The 13,416-nt window shown below is 43.3% G+C and overlaps 1 protein-coding gene across 1 annotated transcript in view; it reads right to left on the bottom strand.

The window, feature by feature from the left end:
- CAMK1D (calcium/calmodulin dependent protein kinase ID) overlaps positions 1-12,749 on the bottom strand; it is a 225,370-nt gene extending 212,621 nt beyond the window's left edge. The window contains exon 1 of the mRNA XM_063308179.1: positions 12,225-12,749. Within this exon, the coding sequence (XP_063164249.1) occupies positions 12,225-12,319 (95 nt within the window). The 5' untranslated portion in view covers positions 12,320-12,749. The remainder of the gene's footprint in view (positions 1-12,224) is intronic.
- Positions 12,750-13,416: the final 667 nt, after the last annotated feature.

The following is a 13,416-nucleotide window of genomic DNA, read 5'->3' as shown; positions in this document are numbered from 1 at the left end:
AAAAGACCTTTAAAGTACTTTTCCATTTTATTAAAAATAACTCAATGTATTCTTCTCTTTATGGTTAATACTTCATCACCGATATACTGACTACCAACCATACAACTTAGATAATTTCTCTGTCCGCTTACTGATAGTATATCTTTGCATTCTTTTTTCTTTCTTGCTTCTCCTTTTTTTGTATTTTTTTAAAAAAAAATTAATAAAAAAGAAAAAATATGCTGAACAAAATATTTCTATTCTGAACATTTAACTTTTGTTTGTTTAAATCTATGGCAGCTCTCCCATGCTTTGTTAAATGATAGCCTTTCTTCTCTTTTTCTATTACCATCTTCTCTTCGAACTCAACGGTACTTGTGTTGCTCAACACATTGTATTACGCACTTTCTTATATATATATAGCAAACAAGTGGATTGTTTGCTATATATATATAGTGAAAACTCACTCGAGGCAGAAGTGGCCAGGCTCAAATTCTCCTACTTCAGACACATTATGCAAGGACCCAGCTCGGTGGAGAAGGCTCTCATGCTGTGAAAGGGGGAAGGAAAGAGAAAAAGAGGAGGACCAACAGCAAGGTGGATGGACTCAGTCACAGTGACGATGGGGGCACTGTTGAGACTTGAAAAAACAAGTTACGGATAGATCATCATGGAGAAAATCTATCTATGTGGTCACTAAGAGTTGATGACTTGATGGCATGTAATCAATCAATCAAATGTATAAACATGCACATACACACTTCCTTTCCTGTTTATTTTTGTCTCTTGGTCCCTTTAAATATATTATCTATTTGGGGGAGGAAATTTTCCTTTCGGTTTTGGTCTCACCTGATGACTCCACACCAGGGTTTCTCAACCAGGGTTCCGTGGCACCCTAGGGTTCCATGAAAGGTCACTAGGGGTTCCCTGGGAGATCACGATTTATTTAAAAATTATTTCAAATTCGGGCAACTTCACATTAAAGAAGTAAGTTTCATTCTTTAATGAAACAGTTTTAAGAACACTGTTAATGCATATATACAAACCTACACATGAAACAAATATAATACTTTTCTAATTTCTGGCCTATATTTGAGCCTGAATGTGCAGGGGTTCCCCGAGGCCTGAAAAATATTTCAAGGGTTCCTCCAGGGTCAAAAAGTTGAGAAAGGCTATTCCACACATACCTCTATTTCTTTCTGGTTATCACGATATACAAAACCTAATTTGAGAAACATTGCTTTTTATTTTGTCGACTATACCTAAAAGATTTTGGACTTTCATCTTATTTTTAATGTATTACCCCCTTCTCTGGCATCCCTAATTCTCTGACTTTAAGTTTTCTTGTCCTGACAGAAGCTGTTAAGTGGAAAGATGACAGTCAAACCATCCATACTTAATTGAGCAAGGCAACATCTGTATTCTAGAGCAACTGTATGCCACAGAAAGCACAAAATTATTCATAAAAATAATAAAGGCAGGATAAAAAAATCTAAAGAAAAAAAAGGGAGTGTTTTAAAACATCAGCCAAATATATGCAGCACCCAAAGATGGCAAGTGACCAAAGTCTGAATGAACTTGACAGGACTCCAATTTCTGTGTATACAAAATGATAATCCATCCTAAGATTTTGTTGAAAAACATCACAAAATATTGGGAGGTGTTAAAAGATCTGGTTCGTAATACTGTTCAAATAGATGACACTTGGAAGAAAATATTCTATGCTACATGATTATGTCAGAAGCGGTCTCAGCCTTCCCTATTTTAAAGGTTGAAATTAAAGGCTTTATATGCAGATGAAAAACAGACAAGTGTTTTAATAAGCATTAAACTGGCTTGAAGATCACCACACTATTGGTATGCACATGTGTGTATGTAGGTACTGTATGTATATGCATGTGTTTGTAACTTTTCTTATTTTTTTGCAATGTTGAAAAGCTGTCCCAATATTTGATGAAGTGATGACTTGATCCTTGAGTATTACAGATATAAGTAAAGAAAATGCTGAAACACGCAAGCATTTTCTTGTTTTGAGCTTAAAGCCCCCAAGATGGCTGGATGGATGGACAGACAGACAGACAAAACAGTTGGATTTGGCTTGTATGTGTCTGGGAGGAGGCCACTGCAGAATGTACAAATTGTAGATCAAAGTAAAAAAAAAACATCCGGGAAGTAGGCAAAGTTAAACTATTTCCATATGGTTGCCAAGAAAATGGCAGGGTGCCTGTGTCGGTTCCAGAACTTTAGCTCACCCTGAAAGAGATTTTATCTTGTATATATTGATCTTCATTTCAAACAATATAATATTGATATAACGCTTATTCCATTTATTTGTACATAACTAAAACCGGCTGGGTGACCTTGGGCCAGTCTCTCAGCCCAACTCACCTCACAGGGTTGCTGTTGTGGGGAAAACAGGAGGAGGAAGGAGTATGAGGTATGTTCACCACCTTGAGTTATTTATAAAAAATAATAAAGGCAGGATAGAAAATAAAAATAAAAGTAAAGTAAAGTAAAGTAAAGTAAAGTAAAGAGGAAGAAAATTGGGAGATCTGTGTGCTAGCTTTCAGCTTGCGGTAGACACCACCAAACCACCAGCAGGGGCATCATATAGGCTACTGCAATGTGCTCTACTTGGGGGTAAGAACACAAACAGTGCACTGCTGGTCCATTTAGTCCAACAGCGTGTTCTCACAGTGGCCAGCCAATTGCACAAGGAAGCCACTAATCTCACAGCAGATGGCCTTCAGAGGCAGTCACACTGCCATCAAAGCTAACAGCCACTGATCCCCATGACTTCCATGAATTGGTCCAACCCTTTTTTTCCTTTTTCTTTTTTGAAGCCAGACATGCTGGTAGCCAGTATCACATCTTGTGGTAGCAAGTCCAAAGTATTGTGTAAAAAAATATTTCCTTTTGTCTGTCCTGGTTCTTCCAGGATTCAGTGTCACTGGGTAACCTCTGGTTCTAGTACCTGGACCTCTGGGTTACTGCTGAAGACTACTCAGAAGCTGCAACTGGTACAGAATACAGTGGCCCATGTACTGACAGATGAGAGTGCTATAGCTAAGCTAGATCATATTGCACAGGCTGCCTTGGCTCCTAGTAGCTCCTACATACAATTCAAAGGGTTGGTCTTGAACTTCAATACCGGCAATGGCTTGGCTCTTAGGTACTTGCGGGACCAACTTCTCTGGGTAGAACTGACCCATCCAGGATGCTCCTTGCGGATGGGAACGCTGCAGGTTCTCCCTCGGCAAGAGGTAAGGTCCATGGGGGTCTGAGGATGCAGTTTCTCATTTGGGTCCCCCTCTTGTGTAATAGCCTCCACCAGAGATTATACTCAACGTCGGCTTCATTTCAAAAGGTGGTCAAGACAGAGATATTTGACCTTACATGGTTTGACTTTATATGGTTTTATATCAGTTTTATAACTGACTTTATTTATTTTTTACATTGTGTTCTTATATGCATTGTTGGACATTTCTATTGTGTGATAAATCTCTGGGAGGCTCTGATTTCTAGCAGGATGTAAATAAATTAATAAACGGAAAGACTGAAGAATAAAAACTTAATGTCTCTAAATAGTCCATTCTGTAGTTAGTTAACAAACCACCATGCTTTTCAGAAATGTCTTGGCTGCAAGAAAGAGGCTTAAAATCCATCAGCTGGGCTTCTTCTTTACAATTACGGCTTTATTTGAACAGAACATCGTTACCAACCAAGTAAAATTTGTTTCCTTCTCATTGCGGGAGCACAGTGGAAGATGAAAGGGTCAACGTTCCCACGCTGCAAAAACACTTTAGATTTGAAATGGCTGCTATGAGAACTTCCAGCAAGATCAAATCTGCTGTTTCAAATTCAGAACAGCACAATTTGAACTCATAGTAAAAACATTTCACTATCAAATCTTTTGATTGTAAAATGTTTAACACACCACCGTCAGCATGCAATAGGCACTGAGCCATAATAGCACTACATCAAGCAGGAAAAAAAGAGACAGAATAAGTTTTGATCGCATTTGACGAGTCCAGAATCCAGATTTCAAGGAAGCAGGAAGCAGTACGAGCAGAGCCCATGGAGGTGGCTTTCTTTAAGTGGGAACCTTAAGAGCATGCAAAGTACCTTACAGGTAATCCTCGCTTAAATACCACAATTGAGACCAAAATTTTGGTTGCTAAGCGAAGCAGTCATTAAATGAATCCAACCCAATTTTACCTTTTCTGCAGCGGTCATTAAGTGAATGACCGCAGTTGTTAAGCGAACCACTTGGTTGTTAAGTGTATTGTGTGGTTCCCCATTGATTTTGCTAGCCAGAAGCCCACGAGGAAGGTCGAAAGTGGCAATCATGTGACCGCAGGATGGTCATAAATATGAACCGTCTGCCAAGCGCCCAAATTGTGATCATATGATCACAAGGGCGATGTCGTAAGTGTGAGCACTGGCTGTAACTTAATTTTTCCAGCACCATCTTACGTCTGAACCGTCACTAAACACATGGTCATTAAGTGAGGATTACCTGTATTGGTTAGGTAGCCCAGGACTTGGTCTCCCAGGTTTGCCAAACAGATGTACCCAGGAAACTTATAATTAGAGGTGGGCACCAGAATTCGGATCCAGAGCAGACAAAGGTGCTTCAGATCTAGCGCATGAGCCCTTGCTGTACCTGTCAGCATTTCTTTAAATAACTGCATTTTTTTTCTGGGCTCACATGTGGCTGCACAGGTTCAGGAAAATAAGGGTTTGAGTTAAGAAGATGGCAACTGGGTAGCAACACATGATGCACCTTGACATCATCTCCGTAGTTCCTTCTGAGTTAACAGTTATTTTCTGGAGCCCATCAGCTCCTTTAAGAAGCAGCCAAATAGCCACAACAAGGGTGCTCACCCCCGATCTGGAACACTTTTGCCCACTTCAGATCCGGATACTGCAAACACGGATCTCTTTCACCAGAATTCCCGAGCGGGAGTGTGCAGATAGCCATTAAGTCTCCTAAATGGTAACTTGTACTTTTCCATTCCCTGCTCACCTGAGATTGAAATGCACTCATAACTCCAATCAATTCCAGATGTGGGAGAACAGAAAACCTCTGAGAATCAGAGATTTGATTACTGATGGGAATCCAGTTCCAGCTTCAAAAATTCTCCAGCAGAATTAGTCACAAAACTGAACCTGCTTCTAAATTAGACAGGGGCAAGCGTTTCCTCTAAACCTCATGAGATTTTACAAGTTGTGATGGCTGAAGCTGTCAAGGCAGGAAGAAAGGAGGATGGATCCAGATAAGAATCTTGCGCAAACACAACTATCAATAGCCAAGCCCGGGAAAATTATGAGAAAGGGCAGAAGAAACAAACGCTGTGGTTACATGTGTTTGTTCACACAGACAGACAAATAGACATGCACACACAGAGCTAGATTTTTAAAGGTGATCTTCATCACTTTTAGGGCTAATTCATATCTGCAATAAAAGTTATTTTCCACCTGATCTTTGTTCCTAACTTCTCCATGAATGCTCTTGAGTGTGGGTTGGAGTTTTTCAAGGGAGATTTCTTGAAGCAGCCTGGATGTAACCCTACAACAGTATTTGAAGAGCAACATAACCACATCACTTAAAATCACAGGAACTTCTTCAATAACGTATGTCAAACTTGCAACCAAGAAACTAGGCTCTTTAAAAACTAGGTGAGGAGACCTTGGATCTTAACCTGATGAGTCAGCTTGGAACTCTTTAAATCCTTCAAAATTCCTCTTAATCTGCTTTGATAAGTCATCAAGAATTGAGCATAAAAATAATTCAGAGATGATAGTACTCTCCCTTAAAAGTGCATCATATTAATCAAAGACGGCAAATGATTAGTGTAGGTCCAATGCATCTTAATCTGTTGAGTTATCTGTGCGGTACAAATCCAGCCCATGGTTGCTAGTCCTTGACAAAGTCTAGACAAGGGGCTTTCAAACTTCTTTCAGTGTGTGCAATGTGTTCATTAAATGTATACATACAATTTCCTGGAACCCCTGATCAAGAGAGGTGGGGCTTTTGACAGTCTGGCAAGCCCCATCCTTTCCACTGTACCTTAGTGACTAAGGAGAAAAACATGTCTCTGCAGGAACTAAGGGGGAAAAACCCTCCCCATTAAATTTCGTACGTAAAGGATTTCTCCCCTTCATCCTGGATAATTCACTCAACCCCTTGTGAAACCCAGTTTGAAAACCCCCGCTAGATATCACAGAGAATTCCCCCCAGCCAGACTTAACATGTTACCGTCAGCTGATGTTCACGGTAGATAGTGTAAGAGTCCCTTCCATGAATACCTTTGCCCTTACGGCTCTCGTGCAAAAAAAGACATAGGCCATGTCTTCTTATATTGTAATTTCTATAGCAATTTCCAAACTGTTTTAATTGCCCTTCTTTTGGAAAAACAACCCCACAGAGAAGATGAGGTGTCTATCACATTGCTCCAATATTACATTTCTGTGGCCAAATGCTCCTTTCCAGCCATCAAGATATAGCAGGGTACCCACTAAATCTTTGCACCAGATTGCTAATCACGCTGCTACTGCAGATCTACAGTGGTAACCATAAACGATGTCCACATCTGAGGTCCAGAAATGACAACTGGTACATCCCAAATTAACTTTTTTACACTATATTAACAGGTTAATGTGATTTTTCTCTTCCCCATTAGTGAATCCGCTATTTTATTTTATTTTTTGTTTTAGTGTTATTTTAAAGGTTTTTTAATGTTGCTCTGGTTGTATTAGTGCCTAATATATCCAACTGATCAATGACCATTGATAAAAATACCACTACTATTAATCAAAGTCTTTCTAGATTATATTGGAGGGGTTGAGATTAAATCAATACATCCTACCACGTATTGTGGTAAAAGCTTCCAATCCGCTTCAGACTCTACCGTGTCCTTCTGAGTGTGTGGTAACCAGAACTGTACATAATACTCTAAGCGTGGTCTTACCACAGTTTCAATTAAGGCAAATATATTGGCAGTTCAGCTTTCAGTTCACCTTCTAACAATAACAAACATCATTTGATTGACATTTTTGCTGAGCAATCCGCCATAACACCAAGATCTTTGATCCTTCTTTGAATATCCCCAAATTTTCCATCTATTCTGTTTCTTGTTCTTTCACCAGACGCCAGTTCATGAAAGTTTGTTTTGATGAGGGGTGACATCCAAGTAGACAGGTCTATTGGATCACTCCAACCTTATTGACACCCTCATTACTGGTTCCTTTTCAGTAAGTGGTCATCTTCTATGTTTGATGGTTTTCTTTTCACTAATACCATAAAAATGAATTTTACTCTACCAAGCCTATAATTTCTAGCATCCTTCCGTGATCCCCTTTGAAAAATCAGAGTTACAGTGTTTATTTTTCCAGTCCTCAGGAACAAATGCAAATCTCAAAGAGAAGTTGTAAATTTTTGTCAGCAATTTCACTTCTTAATTCTTTAAGAACTGTCAGATGGATACCATCTGGACTTTTTTTTTAATTTGTCGGTTAGGCTTATAACTTCATTTATTTCTCTCAGTTCATCTGATACATCTCCTGAAAAAGCCGGCTCATCCATGGGCAACTGTTCAGCATCCTCAGCCGTGAAAATAAAAATAAAGAATGAACTCAGCTTCTGTACCGTTTCTTTACCTTTCTTGAATATGTCTTCAGATGTCCCTGTCATACAATGGTCCAACTGCCAAACTAAAATGGTCAGTTTCCTATTTCAATTTTTATTTGTCTTAATGCTCTTTGCCATCGGCTCCTGAAAGTTCTTCAAGACAGTGTTCATCTGCATGAACAATCTGATGCCAATCTCTCTTTTTTTCAATATTTCACTGACTACCTAGGATTTCCAGGCGATGTTTATGTTCCCTTTTGTTCTCTTAGTTATACAAGACTTCCAGTTGTTGATGGAACAGCAATAGTTCTCTAACTCTGACTGTTAGCTATTCTGACATCCCCTTAGATTTCATGATACCATTTTAGATTTTGTTGTTTGGTTTAAGACTTGAATATATGAATAAAGGAACCATAGCCTCAGATATGCAAGTTATTTCCAAGGTTTTTCTTTTTTGCTTTCAATAGCAGTTCTTTTTCCTTTCAATTTTTTTCCCCCTGTGCAATGAATTTTGCGACACTGGAAAACTGGGTTCAAAATGATGTCTTTCTTCCCCTACCCAATCATTTCCTTTACAATCATAGTGATCTTGCACAGCAAGAAATGTAAATATTTGCATCCAAAAATATAAATATTATCTTGTTTCTCTCAAGGACCTGTCTTGTAAAAATGAAATGTTGTAAATAGAGTTAGGCAAAATATAGATTCAACCCTTCAGCCCTTCCACATTCTAGCATGCATGAAACAAATCACAAATGGAAGCACATTTTCAACAACAACTATCTCTGAATTAGCAGCATCCATAGGAGAACATATCTCCCCATTACTCACAGTATTTTGGCAACTTTTCCCAAAGTTTTACAGAATTACCATGGCAATCCAAAAACTAATTACGTCATGCTAAGGATTACCGAAGCCCAAATGAAACTGTCAGCTATTCTTAGAACCCTTAACTGTAGTTAATAATCATAAAAAGTACACTCTTTGATCCTTTTTTAAAAGTGCAGCAAAAAAGAAAAAAGAAAAAGAGCAAAATATCCTTGAAATTCTCCATTCAGAATCTTCATGTCACCAGATTTCGGGACCAGTCCTGGTTGTAAGGGTAGCCAAAAAGTTCAAAAACACTTCCTCTCAAGTAAGTAAGTGAGGAATCTAAAATTACAAACTTATGCAGGTTTCCTTGTACATCTATGTTGCTCAGGTTTTCTACTAAACATAATTAGAACCAATCTTCAAGCAGTGGTTTGTGCAGAAACGTGACTTTCAGCCCTGCTAGTTCCCTTGTGGATCATTCCTTCCACCCACACCCACCCATCACAGCCGTTCCAGTCAATAAGACAAGGGCTTGTTTTGTGAGATGTAGCATGTCTAGCTTAAGGGAGATCCACTGGTACCAACACTATCAGTTGAAAGCACCAGCTCAAATCATCATCTGATACTTTACTGAGCCATTGTTCTTCACACATTAGTCTTTTCACCCGTACACAGCCAGAAGACGGTCAACATCTCTAATCCAACCTTTTCAATGTATTTAAGCATCATCTATGCTCTTGAGGACAGGGTGCTTCCAGGGATGAATAAAAACGAAGGGCTGATCTGTTCCAGTTCTGATGCTCACCCGATTGAAAGGCACTGAACTTCGAAGGGTTCCTAAGTCAGGGCACCATGAATGAAAAAGCATTGATTTGACCCAGTACAAAAGTAATTTGACAGCATTCATGGAAATAACAAAGGGAGGCCTGGAATAAATGTGTGGATCTTTTCAATTTACAATTCTAAGCATGAAATAAGTTACTCTATATAAATCAATAATCGAAAAAAAACAATCTAAAGAAAATAATTAGGTTTAACTGACACACTGTTTCATGGGATTCCATTCAGAAATCTCAAGCAGATTTCTGAGGGAAAGAGATATAAGATATTAACAACAACGGCCTCAGTTAGTGATGTAGTATTTTTGGACCATTATGAAAGCAATGCTTTCTTCTTTTGACTACCAGAGTAGCCTATTGCCTCAGGATTCCTAGGTGATTTCTGATCTAAATATTACTTGGGTCACATCCGACTTAACCTGGATTACGAGATGAGCCAAGGTTGGATGACTCTACATGAGTTAAAACGGAAATTGCCTTAATTGAGGCAACCTCATTCCATGTGAAGCAAGCTTTCTTTTTTCCAGTCCTTGCTTTCACCCATAACAACAAAAGCCAATTGTTGTATAAAAATACACTGCTAAGAACGCAAAACTTGATCATTGGCAACTCCTGCCTTTTGGCCACATATCATAAAGTACAACGTGGATGTTTAGGAGTTAATCACAAAAGCAGACTTTCTAGATTGACCTGTTTTCTTTGGCACAAGCTACTGGAAAGCACTTACCACCAACCTGGGGCCACCTGAGGGGGCATTATTTATTTATTTGTCATACTTCTCTACCACCCATCTCGCATGCAATGACTCTGGGCAGCATTGGTCTTTGGGGACTTGCTGAGAGCCACTGTCATCAATAACCAGAGCAAGGACTATCTCCCCAAATCCAGTGTTCTTTAGATTATCTTTGCCATCCAAACTCATCCAGAATGAATCACTTTATGGGCTCACTCAGAGGCAGCATTTTTATTACAGATGCCGCAGAGAACAGGCATACCTGTGTAATGAGCACAGACTCTTTGGCCGTCTTAACTTCCAACGAAGAATTGCAGAGCTATGATAGCAAGAAAAAACTTGTCCCTATTTCACTCTTGATAGTGCAGGAGTAAATAGAACAGCACCTGAAATAATAATTTAAGAAGATACCCACATCTAATTCAATTATCTGAAATGCTGGCTTTGCTACTTTGCCTACACCAGCTTTCCAATTACCAGTCCATTCAGACAGCAAACACCTCTGTGTTAAATCTCTGAGTGGTCAGTAAATCAGAAATTTGTTGTGACACTAGAAATCTCAACAGATCCTGAAAGGCCCCAAGGGAGCATCACCATCATGACCTGTACTATTAGAAACAGGTTTTCCTGACCTGACATTCCCCTGAGATGGTGAATTTCAGTTCCTTAATCCTCTAGCCAGCATGGCCTGGGGATTACGGGAGATGAAATCCAAGGCCTGTGGGGGGTACCGTGTTGGGGAAGGTCACCTAAAGAGACAGTGCATGGAAAATATAAAATTTAAAACCAACATAGGAGTTTGTAAGTTGACTTTTCATCACTGCACAGCCTTCTGTACTGTACTTAGAATATTTTTAACTGCTAAACTTCATTCCAGATTCCTATCACACCTTACCCCTTTAAACTATCCGAGTGTGATGATTCAAATGAAGCCGCAAGCAAGCATCCATTTTGCTAATCTTTATATCCAAGCACTATAAATAAAGAGGGAGGGAGAAATACTCTAGCAACAACAGTTAAGCACAGTGGATAAAAGAGATCCAATCCACTCTGATTCTTTCGGCTCTTCTTTCTATGAATAGACTCTGCTGTCAGCTTTAGAAGAAAGCATACGAGACAATCTGTATTTACCCCGTCCTTTTAAATTCCAGTTCTATAAATACGGACATCTGACACCCCTGATTTGTATTAGCCGGTGTGCATTTTCCCCTAGCAGTGGGTTCAAGAATCCTGTCCAGATGGAAACATGGCATGCATCGTTAAGCGGCATTGTTTCACAAGGGGGTCCCCATTTGGAGGGAATAGCATTTATGCACCTTGTTGAACTTCAAGTCCCACTTTCACGTGACCATTTCCAAATGCGCTGCTCAATGCCTCTAAGTCACCAATGCCACCCTCCTCCTCACACAGAAATAACGTGGTTACCAACCGGCACGGTCTCAATCCACACACACCAACACATTCTGCCCACCTGTCCAAAGCATACTTTCCAAGTCTGAAAAAAACAGAATACAGCTAACCGAAACAGGTGTGTGGGGGCATCTTCCAAGCACACGCCCCATCCCCAGTGTAAAATAACATTTAGATACTTGTGTGCTTAAACCGGCTCACATTGCCCCAGAGGAACTCCAAGGACACACCATCATATTTTACACAGGAGGTGAGAAGATGAACAGTCACAGCTTCCAAGCTCAAGAACTCAACCTAAACACCTGCTAGTGGACTCAAAGGTCGTTGGTCTCCATAGGGCTACTTTAAGCAGGTGTAAGGCCAGGACTAGAGGCGGGTCAGGACACCACTGGTGGTGGTGAACCCTCTCAGATGCCTCCTCCATTGGCTTCACCCAAGAGGAACCTCTTTGACATTCCCTCGGGAAGGCGGACCTCTGCTCCAGAGCTAAGTTAGAGCAGAGCAGTCCCCCGGAGAGGAAGGAAGGAAGGGGGTCTTCCGAGAACTGGGGAAAGGGTGGCCATCCTCCTCCTCCAGAACGGGAGGCGGGAAATTCCGCCCCTGCCAGAGTCAGGGGTCTCCTTCCCGGCGGGGTGGGGACGGCCGGAGGCGATCTTTCAACGCCCACCCGCCCAAGCGCTCCGCCCGGACAGAGACGCCCCCCAACTCCCGCCGCTCGCCCCAAGCTGGCCCCGGCGAGGGGCGCCCCCGCCGCCCGCCCCGCTGGTACCCAGGCTGGCCGGCCCGGGCGATGGAGGGACGCGGCGGCTCGACTTACGTTCCCAGCGTCTCCTTGAACTCGAAGATCTGGCCGATGTCGTCGGCTTGCTTCTTCCAGGACGAGCCGCGCTGCTCGCCGTTCTCCTGGGCCATGGCAGCGGCGGAGCGGAGCGCAGGGAGCCGCCGGCGAGGCGGACGCCAGCCGGGAGAGCGGCGGCGAGGAGGAGGAGGCGGCGGGTGGCTTTTGCTTTCTCTTCGGGCGCCGCTTCCTCTCCCCCCGCGGCGTCTGCGGCGCCCCGACTTCCTGGTCGCCGCCGCGCTCGGGAGCTGCTCTCCCGCTCAACTTGGAGGGACTCCCGCCTGCCGTCCGACCCCGCTTGCTTTCTTGGCTCCTTCCTTCCTTCCTTCCTTCGGCTTCCCTTTCTCCGCCTGCCTTCCCTCCTTCCCGACTTCTGCTTTCTACGCCGTCCCTTCCCCTCTCCGCTTACTCGGGCGCAAAAGCGGGTGGGGGGCGGGGAGAAGCAGAGCCGCCCTCCCCGGCCTTCAGGCACAGAGCGAGGGGGAAGGGAGAGAGAAGAGGAGGAGGAGGAAGAAGAGAAGAATGGGAGAAAGAGAAGAAGCCTCCTGCCCCCGCCCGTGCAAAGCGAAAACCACTCGCTCCGGACAGCGCGTCGCCCTCCGGCCCGGACGCGGCTGCGCCCGGGGAACCCCCCGCGCCCCGCCGCCTCCCCCTCGGCCCGAGGGCGCGCGCTCCCCTCCGGCGGGGTCTTCTTTGCAGCGGGAGCGAACTTTCCCGGGAAAGCGCGCGGAGCGGTGCTGCGCTGCGCTGCGCTGAGCCGGGTGTGCGCGTGTGCGCAGGGGAGAAAGTGAGAGGGGCGCCCTCCCCGGCCCTCCAGCTGCTGCAGCTCCCGTTCACTAAATGGCATTTCAGAGACTCGTTTGGCGGCGGTTAGTTGTTATGGTAATAAGGGGGCGGAGACTGTCTTTTTAATCCCCCCCATCCCATCCCATCCCATCCCATCCCCGCTACCCAGCCGGGGCGCTCAGCCGCCTTCCCCCGCCCCGCCTCCCCCGCCCCCCCTGGCCGAGCGGCCCGCGGCTCGTTCGCACTGCACCAGTCGGCGAGGCGCGTGCGGGTCGGGGCGCTTTGCGAGCCTCCGGCGGCCCGCGCGCCCTGCCCTCCTGCCTGCGAATCGAGGCGCAGCCGGGCGGGCGGGGGCAACAATGCGACAGCCCGGCCCGCAGTCGAG

Source organism: Candoia aspera, chromosome 7 (assembly GCF_035149785.1).
Source record: "Candoia aspera isolate rCanAsp1 chromosome 7, rCanAsp1.hap2, whole genome shotgun sequence".
Classification (NCBI taxonomy): domain Eukaryota; kingdom Metazoa; phylum Chordata; class Lepidosauria; order Squamata; family Boidae; genus Candoia; species Candoia aspera.
This window is presented reverse-complemented; position numbering and strand designations above follow the sequence as displayed.